General features: G+C 43.9%; 1 protein-coding gene across 1 annotated transcript in view; it reads right to left on the reverse strand.

Annotated features, from left to right (window-relative positions):
• LOC122945439 (uromodulin-like) overlaps positions 1 to 18,211 on the reverse strand; it is a 77,724-nt gene that overhangs the window by 17,348 nt on the left and 42,165 nt on the right. Inside the window, exons 11-14 of the mRNA XM_044304508.1 lie at positions 13,171 to 13,416; positions 11,916 to 12,078; positions 11,122 to 11,242; positions 10,320 to 10,346 (exon numbers count right to left, since the gene is read on the reverse strand). Of these exons, the coding sequence (XP_044160443.1) occupies positions 10,320 to 10,346; positions 11,122 to 11,242; positions 11,916 to 12,078; positions 13,171 to 13,416 (557 nt within the window). The remainder of the gene's footprint in view (positions 1 to 10,319; positions 10,347 to 11,121; positions 11,243 to 11,915; positions 12,079 to 13,170; positions 13,417 to 18,211) is intronic.

Raw genomic sequence — 18,211 nt, forward strand, 5'->3', positions numbered from 1 at the left:
GCCTTAAGGGAAATATACTTGAACACTCGCCCAGTCGGGCCACCTAGGTATGTGTCCTTTACCCCCCAGCAGTTGTTCACCATAGTGAACCTCATGCCTGACCCAGATACACACCCTATGCCCTTTTATAGAAAATTGGCACAAGTTTATCAAACCTACGGGTGTACTTGGTCAGACTTGCAAAGTATTGTACAAAATAAAACTGGTGAATTTTCTTCACTTATAATGGATCACATACGCCAACCAGAACTCCCTGGAGCAAATTATGACACTCGTGATTCAGAATCTGGCCGTGATTTCATTCAGCAATTATATAAGTGGGCGAAAGACAGACTAGCAGAGCAGTCCACGACCCTGCAAGACATGGTGCAGGATAAAGCAGAGTCAGTAGAAAAGTTTGTACAAAGAGTTAAACAAAACTATAAAGATATGGGATTCAGTCCAAATGAACCTGTGCACTTAAGACTCCTAGCACGGTCATTTGTAGATGGCCTTAGGCCAGATCTGAACAAAGCTCTTGTAACCTGTCGCCCAGAATGGAAATCATTAACATTGGAAATCTTAGAACAAGTTGCAAAAGGGCTGGAGAGTAGTACAAAGAAATCCCGCATATCAGTCATGGCAGTCATGACGGGAGAAGAAAGAGAGGAAAGACCCCCGCCCCGTGTCTGTTATGGGTGCGGCAAACCAGGGCACATTAAGAGAAACTGTCGCTCCAAACATCTGTGGCCAGCAGATCAGAGCCAAAGAGGAACTCCTCCTCCATGGCCAGCTCCATCCCACTAGGACGTTGGCAAACCAGTGTTGCTGGGAGGGGACACCCCGTGTATGGCAGTCTCTGCCCCTCCTGCAGGCCCCGCCCCTCGAATCACCCTCGATGTGGCAGGGAAGGAACTCTCATTCCTTGTAGACACTGGTGCAGCCCGCAGTGTGTTATGTGAGACCGCCATACTCCCTTCCTGGCTCACAGATATGCATTTACCCTGCTCTGGTTTAGAAGGGGTCACCCAGCACAACCCTGTTACTAAGCCTCTCTTGATTACTCCCTCTACTAAATCCCAAAGCCAATCTCCACAGTTACATCTGCCCACTGGAGTAATGTCACAATTTGTTGTAAGCCAGACATGTCCTTATAACCTATTAGGCTCAGATTTTCTTCAGAAAATACGTGCCAACATCCAGTTCAAGGAAAATGGTACAGTTGTTTTAGGTACGGCATTGAGTCCTGAAGAAACCTGCCTCCTAATGGCATTAAAATCCCAGTCACTTGAATCACATGAACAAGGGGATTCGCTGCAAAGCATTTTGCACCTCATCCCTAATACCCTTTGGACCAAAGGTCCCCAAGACATTGGGCGTCTCAAAGTCCCACCAGTCACTGTAACCTTGAAGAATCCTAACTTACTGCCTTATAAAGCACAATACCCTCTCTCCATTTCCCAGAGAGATGCTATCACCCTCCAGATACAGGCTCTTCTTGCAAATGGAGCTATTAAAATTACCACCTCACCATGTAACACTCCCTTATACCCAATTAAAAAGAAGAGTGTGAAGGGACAGCCTCCTGTATATCGCATGGTACAAGACCTCAGAGCAGTTAATGAGGCTACGGTCTTTGAAACCCCCATTGTACCAAATCCCCACACTTTGCTGGCTAGCATTCCTCCTGTGGCTGCTATCTTTACTGTCATTGATCTAGCAAATGCCTTTTTCTCTGTCCCATTACATGAAGACTCCCAATTTCTCTTTGCTTTTACACATGATGGAAAACAATACACCTGGACGGTGTTGCCTCAAGGAGCTCATAATAGTCCTTCCTGCTTTAGCAAAGCAATGGCATCCATCTTACAACCATGGCAAGCAGATCACCCAGAGGTGGAACTCTTACAATATGTGGATGATTTACTCCTCTGTGCTGACTCACACCCCGTCTGCCTGAACTCATCTGCCTCACTTCTTGCCTACCTGGCGGATGCTGGGTGCAGAGTCTCACGTTCTAAATTACAGTTGTGTCTTCCAAAAGTTGTTTTCCTAGGTCACTGCATCTCTCAAGGCAGTAAGCATCTTACGGATGCCAGAAAGAAAGCAGTCTCAGACATCCCACTGCCAGATACCCCTCACCAACTGCAAACCTTTCTGGGACTCATTTCATACTGTAGACCATGGATCCCTAATGCATCCGTTCTAATGCAACCACTATTTGATTGCATACCCCGTATTGCTACTGTTCCTTTCCAAATGACTGCAGAAGCCATAAAAGCATTCCAATCTCTCAAACAAATCATTGTCACTGCCCCAGCTCTTGGCATCCCTAACTATCAGCTTCCCTTTCGCCTTTATGTCATGGAACGTCAGGGTCATGCCACTGGAGTTCTCACCCAGAGCCATGGGGGTCGTAGTAGACCTCTAGGCTACTTCTCAAAACGTCTAGACCCTGTAGCCAGAGCCACCCCTTCCTGTGTCAGGGCCGTTCATGCTGCTAGTTCTCTCCTGAACGCTACAGCTGACATCGTCCTGGGACACCCACTCACCATCATGGCTCCCCATGACATCTCAGCTATCCTGCAACAAACACAACCTAAACACCTCACTGCACAACGCCACCTCAGGCTCCAGTGTAGCCTGCTTCTGCCAGATAATGTCACCATCCAGAGATGCCACATCCTCAATCCTGCTGCACTCCTTCCTCTCCCAAGGGGGGAGTGTACTGCAGATGGAGATTCTGCAGATTTTATTGATCTACGTGCTGAAGAAGATCTTCAGGAAGAAGAACTATGGGCCTCAACCGACTCTCTTTACAAAGAACAAGAACATGATTGCATTACAATGATGGAAGCTGAAGTAGGAACTCCACCATCAATACAGGATACTCCTTTGCAAAACCCACACTGGACACTCTTTGTAGACGGTTCAAGGTATGCCGATGACAAAGGGAAATTCCATACAGGCATGGCAGTTACTAGTGAGTATGAAGTACTGTGTGCAAGGCAATTGCGCCCAGACCAGTCAGCACAAGAGGCTGAACTCATAGCCCTTACTGAGGCCTGCCTCATAGCAAAAGACTCCACTGCTAACATCTACACAGACTCCAGATATGCTTTTGGAGTAGTTCATGATTTCGGAATAATATGGAAGGCCAGAGATTACATTACAGCAGCAGGAACCCCAATTAAACATGCTTTAGCAGTGGAGGCTTTGATGACTGCAGTACTCCTGCCCACCAAAGTAGCAGTAATCAAAGTAAAGGCACATACCCGTGCTGACACACCAGAAGCCAAAGGAAATGCATTGGCGGACCAAGCAGCCAAACAGGCAGCAATGGAAGAGGAAAGAGCACAGCCAGATAAAATCATGTTAGCACAACCGGATGTCAAGCAACAAGAAATATCATGGGATCTACTGAAACAGATGCAGAAGCAAGCCACCCGCTCAGAAAAGGAAACCTGGTTAAAGGAGTCAGCCCTGGAAGAAGAATCCGGACTTTGGACACAAGGGAAGAAAGTGTGCTTGCCTAGAGCACTCTATCCTGTAATAGCCTCTGTGGCCCATGGGCCCACTCATCAATCTAAGACGATAATGAAAGAGCTCATCGATAAAATATGGGTAGCCCCAGGAATCACTCCTGTACTAGTGAAATATGTCCAGTCATGTTTAATCTGTGCCCAATGCAATCCAGGTAGGACTGAGCCCACGCCCAAAAAATGTCTCCCAAAAGCCTTATACCCCTTCCAGAGGATCCAGATTGATCATATCCAGATGCCAATGTGCCAAGGGTTTCAATACGTGTTAGTAGTGGTAGACATGTTCTCTGGGTGGCCAGAAGCCTACCCCGTCAGGAATCAGACAGCAACAACTACTGCTAAAAAATTGATACAGGAAACTGTCTGTAGGTACGGGGTACCTGAGGTCATTGAGAGTGATCAGGGCCCAGCATTCACTGCTAACCTAACCCAAGAGGTCTGGAAGATGGTAGGGTCACACCTGGCATTCCACACCCCTTACAGACCCCAAAGTAGCGGCAAAGTCGAGAGACTGAATGGGGTATTAAAGTCAAAAATGCTGAAAATGACTAGGGAAACAGGGCTCAATTGGGTTCAGTGTTTACCAATAGCACTCTTTGCAGTCAGACACACTCCCAAACCTCCCCATAAGCTGACTCCACATGAGATATTGTTTGGATCGGGACCCCGGATGGGGCTGTACTTCCCTCAACAGTTGCAAATGCATTATGAATCTGTTGCAAAGTATGTGATAGCTTTGAGCAAACAGTTGTCTAACATCCATGTGCAAGTCTTTTCTTCCATTCCAGATCCTGACTCCCTAGAAGGCAGCCACACTCTGAAACCAGGAGAGTGGGTAGTGGTCAAGAAACACGTCAGAAGTACCCTAGAACCACGCTTCGAGGGGCCTTACCAAGTACTACTGACCACTCCAACTTCTGTAAAGCTCGAAGGGAGATCCACCTGGATCCACGCCTCTCACTGCAAAAGGATAAAGAACCCGCCAGATTCAGAAATAACAAAATGATTTTCTTTTATCTGCTAGCACTGGTGACACTCACCACCAGTGCATACATTCCTCCCCCGGCGGAAATGGATGATGACGGGTGGGACAATAAGTTTGTCAAACATCATCAAGTGTTGTATAAAAGCTTCCCTAATAGTAGTAGCATGGGATGGGTCCCCATGGCTAATGATAAACAGAACAGGACCCTCAGCTCAGAATAGCAATATGCCCTGGAATGACTATATGTGGAGCAATGTATCCTGCTTCCCAAATTGGACCCACTGTTACTGCCTACAGGTACAAACCCATGGTATGGTTTTCAGTTCCCATAACAGATCAGGCTGTAATGATTCCAACCCAGACAGTCCAGTACAGTGCATTGGTATATATGCTGAAGCAAGTGGTGATCTGGCCTGCGCCCGGCGCAGTGTAAAGGACTTGACAATAGGGATGACTAGTGAAACCACAGAGGGTCAAGAAAAGGGTCAAAAACTGGCAGAAGGTATCAAACTAGCCCACTTAATCACTCGTTTGTTCAATAGTACAGTGGTTTCGGTCCCAAAAAATATATACCTAGTATGTGGACACAGGGCATATAAATGGCTCCCTTCGGATTTCAAAGGTTTATGTACAATTGCTAGGCTCACACCAGCCACTTTTACACTGCCTCATGGAAAATTAAATGTCAATGCTATCCCCAAACACACCTTATATAAAAGAGCCGCAGATAACATTCCTAGACCAAATGGAAAACCCCATCTTGTGGAAATGAGTGGTGCCAACAAGTTCTTTAGTACTCTATTAATCTATCCTATGCTTACACAAACATATGACAAGCTAGTAATGGCTACCGACTACTTGGATGATCAGATTTGGGAAATTATGAAACTGATGAATACATCTAATGTTGTCCAGAATCAGCTCATCATAGTCACTAATCAACACACTTTAGTATTAGACTACTTGCACTGCAAAGGATGGGATGGAGGTATGTGTCAGGTAGTAGGTACTGCATGCTGCCATTATATCGATCCACAAGGTAATCTACAGGTAAAAGCTGGTTTGGAAAAGATGAGTGGCTAGAGTCTCACAGTGCAGATAAGTCAACATGGTGGTCTGACACTTTCTCATTCCTTAATCCCAGTAACTGGTTCAAGGGAATTAGTGGATGGACGATGGGAATAATTCAGGGAATATTACAGATAGCCCTAATATTGATGGTAATCTACATATTTATCAAATTTGTTGTTTCCTGCATTAACCGTATCACCAACAGAAAGAAGCCTGCTGAGGAAGCCATACTACTTCTCTATGAACAAATGGCTAGCACCGCAATAGATGTGGATGTCGTCCCTGCATTCCCGACACCCCCTACATTCCCGACACCCCCGCCTTCTCCAACTCCCGCGGATGAAGCTCCTCCACCCAGACCTGAAGATCCAAGAGATGATGAGAATTAGGGACAAATGAATCCCAGGGTATTACCAGAAGTCCGCTCAATCGGGAACTTATTCACAAGGGATAAGTTGTCGCCACTGTGGGTGAAGAGGATACGAATGGTATGCCAGGGGATTCGCTAGGTTTAGGGAAAGTCTACAATCAAGTCTACAATCAAGTCTACAAGGGGGGACTGTTGTGGAATCATATATCTATATATCTAGTATCAAATGTATACTTGCTTGTATTATATCTAACAGTTTGCTTAACAAACAAGATGGCCCCTGAAGTAGCAGCCAGCTCCCTTAATAATCCCTTACTAAACACTTTATGATATTGAAATTGCTGACATAGTGCTGACATTGCTAAAGTATGGAGTGATAATGTGATACCTTGTCATGGGACTTAGTAATGTGACAATTAGATCATCAAATTAGCCGAGTCATAAAGTTCCTCTTTTTTGTTATAAAATATCATGTAATCTCAATAAACGCAGCATCTTGCATTGACTGACTTCTCTGTGACAGTCTGTGTGTGATCTCTCTTTCAAGGCGTACGTATGCCAATTATTTTATATCATTCGGAGCAATACATCAACAATACATCACTGACTATTGGAGTCAGATCCAGAACCATATCAAAACAACAGATTTTTTTGTTCTCTTTTGTTAAAACTCATCCATTATCATTACAATTGTTCCTAAACTAGGAGACTATGAGGATAATTGTAAATGGGCATTTACTGGGGACATATTCAGGCTCGAAGGCTAGGTCAGCGTGAGCTATAAATATTGCCGTGGGTTTGAGTGAGATCTTCTCCTGCACATTGGCCTCAGGGATAGTTATAGATTTTCCTTGTCTGTGCAGTAGTTACTGGAAAGAACTAACCTTTCCAGTCTGTGGGTTGGGCGAAGTATTTGGCCCTGAGGCCAGTATACACTCTGTGCACAATTATTAGGCTAGTGAGTACTTTGACCATATCAACATTTTTATGCATATTTCCCATATCCAGTCTGTATAAGCTTGAATGTTTATTAGATTGAAACATATCAGGTGATGTGTATCTGTGTAATGAGGGAGGGTGAGGCCTAAGGAAATCAAGATCCTTTATCAAGGTGGGCATAATTATTAGGTAGCTTGTTTTGTTTTTTATGGCAAAATGGTCCAAAAAGAGACTTAACTGACTGAAAAGTCATAAATGGTTAAAAGTCTTTCAGAGGGATGCATCACTTTTGAAATTGCTAAGATATTGGGGTGTGATCACAGAACCATCAAATGTTTTGTTGCATATAGTCAACAGGATTGCAAGAAACATGTTGGGAAAAATATATGCTAAATAACTGCCAAAGATTTGATTAGAATCAAACGTGAAGCGACCAGGAGCCCATTATCCTCCAGTGCTGTGATATTCCAGAATGGCAACCTCTCTGGAGTTCCCAGAAGGATAAGGTGTTTAGTGCTAAGAAAACCTGAAACCCGACCACAACTGAACAAGACACATAAATTTAAGAAATTTCTGAAGACAGATTTTTGGACTGATGAGATGAGACTGACTCTTGACGGACCAGATGGATGGGCCTGTGGCTGGATCAGTAACGGGCACAGAGCTCCACTTTGACTGTTACGCCAACAAGGAGGAGCGCAGGTCCTCCTCAAACAGTTGATAAGTGGGTGTCCCAGATGTCAGACCACCCCCTGATCAGATGCTGATGACTAGACATGAGAGAAGTTTTCAAAAATTCGATTCGGTCACTTTGCCGAATTTTTCAAAAATATTTGCTTCGATCATTAAATCAGGTCTATCCCAGCCTGCATTTCAACTTTAGGGAGAAACTATCACGGTGCAGTGCAGCAACATGCATAGCTAGTCCTTTCTGTTAGGGAAACAGTTAGTGTGTGTCTGAATGACAGGCAGGTCACATATATGGGCATGCACATCATCGGCCACCAACATTTCTAGCTAACCCCTAGCTAAACCTCCCCAAAAAAACAGCATCCTTCAGTAAAGCAAAAAGAAATATGCTGCCCGCCCCTGCCCCTTATTTTGTTCCACTAAACAGTCATTGGGACACCTGCAGAGGCCCCAATGACTGTTTAGTGGAACAAAATAAAGACATGAAGGCAGCGGCAATAAAGTAGTGGAGAAACAAAAGGTTCTTTTAATCCATGTTATGGCAAAGCAAATACATGCATTTAAATCCCTTCTGTTAGCGGAAGAATAACTATGCGTCACTATTAGACTTAGTTCACGCTTCACTTATTTGGTCAGTAATTGTCAGGTGCGATTCATACCCACAGAACAGGTGCAGATCTGTTCTTGATACCTAATCTGGGAGTAGGCTTAGTTCCTGATTTTGCCTCAGTGATGGAACTGACCAAATAACAGCCTTACAGTTCAGTGTTAGCGTAAGGTCTAATTTATTGGCATGGACTTAACCGTGCAGTGTCCCAAAATTCAAGGAGTGGCCCCATGACAGTAGGGAGGGTGTCAGCAGTAAGGCTGGGTTCATTTTTTCATTCTTCTTATCCTTCAGAAGAACAGCCCAAAAGAAGCAGATCATGTAGTTTGAGCATTCGCCTTCACCCTGTCAGCATTTGATCAGTATTGGTATGGCACAAAACAGGAGTTGGTCCAAAGCAGAGATCAATCTATGTATAACATAACAGATTAAGTATAAATGGCAGATGAACTAGATAAACATGCCTATATCACACCAGCTGTTGACAATGAGTCTGATGCACTGTATGTCTATGTATAACTGAACACATTAAGAATGAATGGCACAGCAGAGGAACAAGATGCACAGGGCAATTACACAGAGCCTGCACTGTCCCTGCAGCCTCCCTATTCTCTCCCCACGATCTCCCTACACTGCCCCAGCACTGTCCCTAACCAAGATTCTACAATTAAAGGTTTGTTAAACTCTGCCCCTAGCACTTGGCACATCTGTCCCTATGCTTAGTTCACAGTAAAATGGTGGAGAGCGGGCAGGATTAGGCTTTTTATAGGGCTGTGACATCACAGGGGATGCCCATCTGCTGATTGACTGAATGCACTGCATTGCTTCCCGGGCTCCTTACTTTCACTTTGTAACATGTGTAGCCTCAACTTTAGGAGAAAATCAATTTGTTACAATGATGCAAGAAGAAATTTTGATTCATTGCAAATATAAGTTTTTCTGAAATTCGGATCAAATTAGTTTCACTTTGATTTGCCCCGTCTCCGTACAACATAAAAATGTGTGGCCTCTGGCGAGGTGAAATTTGTTATCACCACAGTCTTGCAAGACTTCAGCAAATAACTTCAGCCATCGATTTTTAAACCTGAAAAAATAATAAAACAGGAATCCTAAGTCGGCTTTGGTACCAGCTGTTACCTCGGTACCAAAGCGGACTTTAGATCCAAGTTTTAAAATCTCAGCATTCAAATAAAGTTTTGAGCAAATCAACTTCAGATCTATGATCCGAAGCTCGATTCGCTCAACACTATTGATGACCTATCCAGTTACAAATAGTTAGATAACTCCTTAAAGAGCTCATGCACACGAACGTGTGTGTCCCATGCCCGTGCTGCGGACGGCAAATAGCGGTCCGCAATTCACAGGCACCGGCCGTGTGCCCGCTGTTTGCTGCGATCCACAAGATTTAGTCCGCACAGCAAAAAAATAGAACATGCTCTATTTTTTTGCGGTGTGTAGGCACGAGCCGAAAATCCCACAGAAGCGCTCTATAGTGCTTCTGCGGGCTTCCACTCTGTGCTTCTGTTTCGCACCTCTCCGTATTGCAGACCCATTTAAGTGGGCACGGGCCGCATGTGTGCATGAGCTCTAAGGCTGTCACACAAGATGCTAGTTCTGCACCACTCTGCAATTAATCTAAATTGGACACTAGATGTTAGCAGATGCATAGCCCTGGACTTATTTCACATTCTCCATTTCCTTACAACTTTATATTATCACATTTACACAGTTGACGCTAGAACTCTGATGTGGATCCCTGAAGAAACTACAGCATGGCTAGGGGACAGCAATAGCAAGCGGCCGCAGTATTATAGTCACTGATATTATCTCATGAATGAATAACTGTTTATTTTGTAGAATTTATATAAACATTGTATAGCAATATTAGTAATATATCTCATTGTAACTGAAACAGATAAAATAAATCTGTGTAGCCCTAAAATAGCTCCAGTATTATTGCTAGTCAGTACATATACATAAGAGTCTATCAAAGGACCAGTTGTGAAATCCAGAGGAAAATGAGTGCTGTCAGTAGACGACATGAAGGATGACCTCCTGAAAAAGAGCAAGATAGAAGCCAATTACTGCACCTCCAGTCAATAGACACAGGATGCAAAACACAAAATATAAACTTACTCAGACCAAGTGACAACTGGAAAAAATCTGTAAAAGAAAAACATAAAAAGTTATATTAAAAAAAATAAGACGGATGACTGACATCATTAGTTTACCTCTTTTGCTGTCAAATTGGCTGAAAACTGAAAGGAAGACTGACTAACCCCTCTATAAACCCAATCTAACACTACTGTAAACCCAATATAACCCCCCTATAACCGCACTATAAGTCAATGGGGGTCTGCCGGGCGTCCTCTGCTCCTTGATACAAGAACGTTGAGGTTACCATTATCAGTGTGGTACAGTGCGATGGAGCCTTACCCATTATGAATAAAAACTTCCTACCTAAAGTTAGAACTCTCTCTTTCTTTCTCACACTGTCTCTCTAACTCTCACTCTCACTCTCTCTCTCTCTCTCTCTCTCTTTCTCTCTCTCATACACACTCTCTCCCTCCCTTTCTTATCACACACAATTCTAACGCTGAGAATCAGAAATTTTTGAAAAATGTGGGTCAATTTTCCAAATTTTAGATCTGGTCACTCATCTCAGCCAATTGTTTGAGTGCTTATTTCTACCAAGCAGAGCATTTCTTCTGGCGGTGAGGCTTGAGCACATGGGCAACTTTTCCCAGCACTACATTCATTGACAGAGAGACCATTAATATGTATGGGATGACTGTGACTATAGAGACAAGACAAGCCCAAGATGGGTTGGAGCTCGACAGAAGGGAAAAGGGTGTAAACTCAAGCAGTCTTTTCCTCTGTTCTCCTCCTATTTGTATTCACAGTATAACCACAAAATCCTTACCCCATATCCCTATACCTCTGTCTCCCTGATAAAGTTCAATTTGTATAAGTTTACCATTACAAACTATAGGTCCGAACTCCAGAACAAAAACCCCATCGTCATGTAGAGCTCTTCGGGACTGTGGTCCAGAGCAGGACTGTAAAAGAAAATATAAAAGAGTTGGGATTTTTCAGTTGTTGTTAAATTGCAATTAACAAATATAAATACATATTTAACGGGTATTTCTGAGCTTCAGATATTGATGACCTATCCTCAGGATAGATCATCAATATCAGGCGAGGGACTGACTCCCAGTATTCCCACTGATCGACTGTTCTCTGCAGCCACCAGAATTTGAATGCAGCCAGCAGCACGGCTCCAATAAAAGTGTAGTGGTCGTGCCTAGTTACTGCAGCTCAGCTCCCACTCAACTGAGCTGCAGAACCCAACACAATCATTACACTTTCAATGGAGGTGCTTTCGATTCTGGTTAAAGCAGTAGTTCTAGCATTACTTGTAGTTAACAGGTAACAGAGCCCCTGTATTGATGATTCATCCTGAGGACAGAGATGCTGTTTGCATCTGCTCTTTGCCCAAGCTAATAGAGGGTGTGTAAAGGAAACCCACTCCATGATGCCCATATGAAGAAGTCTTAGTACCTTGTTGACAAAGAGAATTTGTCCTGACTCCAGAATCTGCTGGCAAAACCATTCCCTTACCTCTAGTGGTTGGGTTCATCTGATGAGTCTGACAGTGTCTCGCCGCCATGTGTTTGCTTTGATGGCATCTTATTTGGTAAAATGTGACTTACACCTAGAGATCGGACTCACCGGTCTGCACATTTGTTTCATGGAGTCACAGAGGTTGATTTCACAATGTAAGTACAGTAGGTTATGCTCTACAACAAATCTGAAAATCTGCAGAGAAAAACGTCCTTGTAAGGAGACTCCATTTTTCAGCACCTTGATGCTGGCATCTTCTTTATTAGGACATCTAGAAGAAATGTAAGATCCTGAGAAGTTGTTGTATCTGGATGCTTTCTTCTGAAAACATAACCTACATCCACTGATTGGCTATTCACTTGTGGATATGTATATCTATACAGTATATGGATATGGTCAGAGGTAGATACAGAGAACCAGTTCTGGGCAAAAATGTACATTATGTAAAGGGAAGAAACATCAAATGATGGTGGGTAGCAGTGATATCATGAAGTAAACTGGAATTTAGTGCCTATGCCGGGTTCTGGATGCATAGGTGACCATAGGAGTATAGATTACCAAATTACATGGCTAGGGCCACTATTGTTACATTAAGAATGACCTTCTTTTGGATATCTGATGGTCCTGGTCTGGATCAGGATAGGTGATGAGTCTAATCAGTTGATGTACAACCGCTGGTCCCCCACTGATCGCAAAAACAGGGCTCATCCCATTTGAATGGAGTGGCCGGTGAGTATGCACTGACAACTCATTCAGAGTCTATAGGACTGGCGAAGGTGGCTAAGTTTAGCTCTTGGCTATCTCCTGTAGTCCCACCCATAGACTATGAATGGAGACGCAGGGACACAGGACCCATGATCATCAATCACCTCTTCTTTGGATAGGTGATAAAATTTATTTTTGGGACAACCCCCTTAACAGTAAAGTTACTAGTAAAGGGGTTTTGCAGGTGTTTATTACTGATAACCTATGCTCAGGATAGGTCATCAGCATCTAATCACTGGGTGTTCAACTGACCTGAGCGGCACTATACAGAAAAAATTGTAGAAGCCACAGTAATTATCTAGCAATGAAGCCCCTTCAGTTTAAGAAACCCATGGGTCACAGCAATTATGCCCCCCACAGATCAGGAAGTGAAGGCATATCCTAGCAATATGACATCACATCTGCTGAGACATCCCTTTAAAGAAGATCTTTTTACCATGAAGCAATGTTTTTAAGCAAGAAAATGTATTTCCCTTCTCCCACACCAAATACCCATGGGTAAAGGGTGTAGACCTTTAGCTGTCATGTGGCCTACTATAAGATGGAGTTATAGAGATTACTAGGGCTTATGTCTTCCATTGATCTATACATTCCTCACCTCTCCTTGATGATGTAATATTTAATAGGATCATCTATATGTGTTCCCGGGGTAGCATAGCAATTCTTCATCACTGTGACGTAATGAGACGAATTAAGCCCCTGTAGGGAAACCTCCACATACAGAGTTGATGACGTTGACAGAACCACCTCCTTATCTTCATACATGGACACATAGCTTTGGTTCTTATACACTGACATGTGTGCTTTGAACTCTCCTGCACCCTCAATGTGGAAGGACAAGGAACTGTAATGAAATAATATGCAACAACAGAAAAAGCGTACTGGCAAATCGCATAACATGGAACAGAAGAAATAGCAGTATTACGTTACAGTAAATATCTGATAGAATATGAGTAATCTTTTAGTTTTCAGCTAAAATATAAGGGCAAACATGCTTACATTTAATTATTTCCCTGGAAGCCCCTGCTGCAAGAAGATTATAAAATATCATAAAAGACACATTACAATCATCACATAGTCTATCGATGCACTGGGAGATGCTATTTCTCCTTATAGAGAACACCTAGCAGGCACGAGGATCTTCTCTGGAACAAATGTATGAAAATTAGCTCTGTTTCCAAAAGAGAAAAGAAAGTTGTGCCTCTGGTACCACCTGTTAGAAAGTAGCTAATGCTTGACCTTTTAAACAGGCCTTGATACATAACTCGTAGACAAGCCAGTATCTCATCTGCAGACAGTTGTTTTAGGGTGATTGCACCTCATCAGTGCAGAGCAGAAATAACTAAGTAAGTTATAGGCCATGCAACCCTCATTTGAGAAAAGATATACTAATCACAGTAGCTCTGTTTCCAAAAGAGAAAAGAAAACTGTGCTTCTGGTGCCACCAATTGCAAGGTAGCTATGCTAAGACAATGGCCGGCCTTTTAAACAGGCCTTTAGACATAACCTAGAACTGTAGGTAAGCCAGTACCTCTTCTGCAGGCAGCTACTGATGAGGGTAAATGACCTCTGAAACAGCTGTCTGTAGATGAGGTACTAACTTGGCTACAACAATCCTAAGTTATGTTGTAAGTTCTCAACATTGGCTTATAGGACAGCCACTTTCCAAATAGAGGCACAGATTCCTTTTGGATAGGGAACTAATTTGCATAACTATTGATGCAAAAAAGCCACCTGAAATTTGATCTCTCTTTCCCCTATACTGCTTGCCATCAACAATAAATTAGAGCATTGCACTGAATACATGTCATGAAGGTCACAAGGCACCCGAATATCATAGAAGGAGGTTCCCAGTATGAAGAGGGCCTGTGACCGGTCCTTATCTGTTTTAGTAACTACTTTTGTTTCCCAAAAATTCTGGAGCATCTTTTCTTATTGTATATCTCTGTGATGTGCAGTTCTTCTTTTACTCCTGCTAGATGTTTATAGATAAAGGTGAAGATGGGCTTTACCCGTTGGGGTGTGTCCCTGCTCTGTCTGCCACTGGCAGCACTGACTGGACAATGTCAAACTGCAGGAACACATTCCCAACTAATAACATCCATTGCTGCCTTTGTCCATAAACTTCTAACAAGAATAATAAACAAATGGCACAAGATAAATATGAAGGTTTCAGATTTGTCATTTTACAGACATGGCAGAAGTGGTGACAGGTCCTCCTTAAGACCTGGCACAATCAGATGTTTGCCAGGGATGTTGAGACCTGGACCATGGTGATCCGAGTGGTGGCTCCAAAATGGAAGGGTGATCTGTCTTTCTCTCCATTAATTTCACTAATATTGGAGCTAAAGTACTTCTAAAGCACCAATTATTTTCAGCCAGTGACTACTTGTATTGTTGTAGTACATGTAAGGGAACACTAGCCTGTACTGGCAGCTAAAGGGAAAGTCTACAGAAAAGAGGAAGAGACGTACTCATTGAGTAGGACCCGCTGGTGTCGGTGGTGGGGGGCAGAGAAAGAGACTAAAGGGGTTCTGCACTTTGTTTAAACTGGTGATCTATCCGCTGGATAGATCATCAGCATCTGATCGGCGGGGGTCCGACACCCCGCCGATCAGCTGTTTGAGAAGGCAGTGGCGCTCTAGCAGCGGCGCTCCAGCAAAGCCGCGGCCTTCTCACTGTTTACCGCTGGCCCAGTGATGTCACGACTAGTATCAACTGGCCTGGGCACGGCTAAGCTCCATTTAAGTGAACTGAGCTTAGCACCGCCCAAGCAAGTTGATACTTGTCGTGACGTCACTGGGCCCGCGGTAAACAGTGAGAAGGCCGCGCCGCTGCTGGAGCGCCGCTGCTTGAGCGCCGCTGCCTTCTCAAACAGCTGATCGGCGGGGGTCCCAGGTGTCGGACCCCCGCCGATCAGATGCTGATGATCTATCCAGAGGATAGATCATCAGTTTAAACAAAGTGCAGAACCCCTTTAACTTTATGTGTTGTGCGATCAGAGGCACAACACTCAGAAGAGCATGGGTGCAGTTGGCAGCACGTCCTAATCGAGTCCAGGTTAAGGCCGGTCTTCAAATGCAGTATCACAGGAAGGTAAGAAGAAAAAAAGGTTGCGTGCTGCTCTTTGTTTGTTTATTCTTTATTAATGGGGATGATAAGGTGATAAGTTTCGGAGCTATACCAGCTCCTTCATCAGATCACATCCGTATGGGTATAATACACACTGACATTTTTTAAAGGCTTTTGGGGCGCAGTAAGGGGCAGGGAAGGTTGGGGCGCTTTCAAGCATTTGAATTGGTAAACACACAATGAATTAAAAAATGTAAAGCTTTATTTCCAACTCTGAGAAACAAAGAAACCACCAAAACCTTTGATTCTACAAGCATGATTGTTGTCCCATCTTTCCCAGCACCATCAGCCTCACAGATCAAAGGGCACCCATCTCCCACCAAGCCCCCTCCTCAGAACTTATCAACTTCAGTACCATCTTTTTCATTTATGACAGCTCACCTCCTAGATCTCCTAAACCCAGTGGAAAAATCCATATTTTAGATAGCATCAATGCAGGATTCAAACTTTATGATCCTTTTTTAAATGGTGTTCAGAACTCAGACCTGTCCCCAGTGACGGCACAACCAACAGAACCCCAGGATGGTATCTGCGACAAAGCAGGTACCACCCTTTCACAGGTACAAAGGAAACAGAACCAGGAACTCATCACCTAACACTTTCCAATGGTGACCTCACTGAAAAGTAAACTATGGGATGACATAAGAAAAGAAGGAGAGGATGTAGAGGAGGAGGAGAGAAGAACCGTGAAAAAGGCAAATTGGAACAAAGGCTGTCAAATGTGCGGTTGGGGTTCTAGTCCCGAACTCCCCCAGCCAGGGTTCGGACAAGATTTTCGATGTCTCATCTTGACACTTCAACGCACACAAGATGACCATTCTTGAGTAAGGATTTTCATTTTGTCTATTTAACAAATACAATTCCTTTCAACTGAATATTGATCTTTAAAGGTTTATACACAATCTCAACCTGGCCCGCCACTTCTCTATCAATGGGAACAAGGAGAACAATGACTCTATTGGATTTAAAGGTGAAGAACTCCGTGGTGAACCACTTCCTGTACCCTCGGGCAGGGCCAATGCAAGGATTTTTGCCAACACAAGCGAAGCTACATTTTGGCGCCCCCCCTCCACCAGAACTTCCCCTAACACCAGAATCCCACGCGGACCCCACTCCAATCGCCTGAATACCTGTCTCGCAAAACCCTGCAGTCCACCTACTGCACCCACCCCCTGTGCATATATGTTTCTTTAACTTATTCTTCTTTTATGTAAAAACAAACTAATTGGTGTTTTTTGCTAAGTGCATTTTATTAACAAAGAAAAAATATGGGGGATTCAGCCCGCACAACCCTATGCAGGTGCAGATTGCTATGGCGAAATACAGATACAAATGCAAAAACACAAAATGCAATCGCACTCTGCAACCAGCACTCTGCCCTGCCTTTATGCTGGATGTTGAATAAAGCATTGGTGTACATTTTGGCCAAAGCGTAGTAAGCCACGTCAAGGTCGCCTTAATGAGTGGTCCCTAACACTAGTTCCTACCTTTTATGGGCCATGACAGCCACACAAAGTCCAGGGAGTGCAGGTACAGCATGCACGCCAAGCACACTCTGCTTTTAACCCCGTCCGGTGCCATTACAGCTTTCATCGGATCCAGGGATGCAAGTACCAGCATGCATGCTGAGCCCACTATATACTTCTCCTGAAGCCTAATGGCTACTGGTAGGTGCTATATAAACAGACTCAGTATTATACTGACTTTAAAACCAGCCTCCAGGGCATACTAACTGGTCAGGTGTGCATGACTGCTTGAAAATCGCCACGCCTCCAATGTATACTACAAAGAAAAAATACAGGGGATTCAGCCCGCACAACCCCTAGCAGGTGCAGATTGCTATGGCGAAATACAGATGCAAACGCAAAAACACAAAATGCAATCGCACTCTGCAACCAGCACTCTGCCCTGCCTTTATGCTGGATGTTGAATAAAGCATTGGTGTACATTTTGGCCAAAGCGTAGTAAGCCACGTCAAGGTCGCCTTAATGAGTGGTCCCTAACACTAGTTCCTACCTTTTATGGGCCATGACAGCCACACAAAGTCCAGGGAGTGCAGGTACAGCATGCACGCCAAGCACACTCTGCTTTTAACCCCGTCCGGTGCCATTACAGCTTTCATCGGATCCAGGAATGCAAGTACCAGCATGCATGCTGAGCCCACTATATACTTCTCCTGAAGCATAATGGCTACTGGTAGGTGCTATATAAGCAGACTCAGTTTTATACTGACTTTAAAACCAGCCTCCAGGGCATACTAACTGGTCAGGTGTGCATGACTGCTTGGAAATCGCCACGCCTCCAATATATACTACAAAGAAAAAATACAGGGGATTCAGCCCGCACAACCCCTAGCAGGTGCAGATTGCTATGGCGAAATACAGATGCAAACGCAAAAACACAAAATGCAATCGCACTCTGCAACCAGCACTCTGCCCTGCCTTTATGCTGGATGTTGAATAAGGCATTATTCAACATCCAGCATAAAGGCAGGGCAGAGTGCTGGT

This window comes from Bufo gargarizans, chromosome 8 (genome assembly GCF_014858855.1).
Source record: "Bufo gargarizans isolate SCDJY-AF-19 chromosome 8, ASM1485885v1, whole genome shotgun sequence".
Lineage (NCBI taxonomy): Eukaryota > Metazoa > Chordata > Amphibia > Anura > Bufonidae > Bufo > Bufo gargarizans.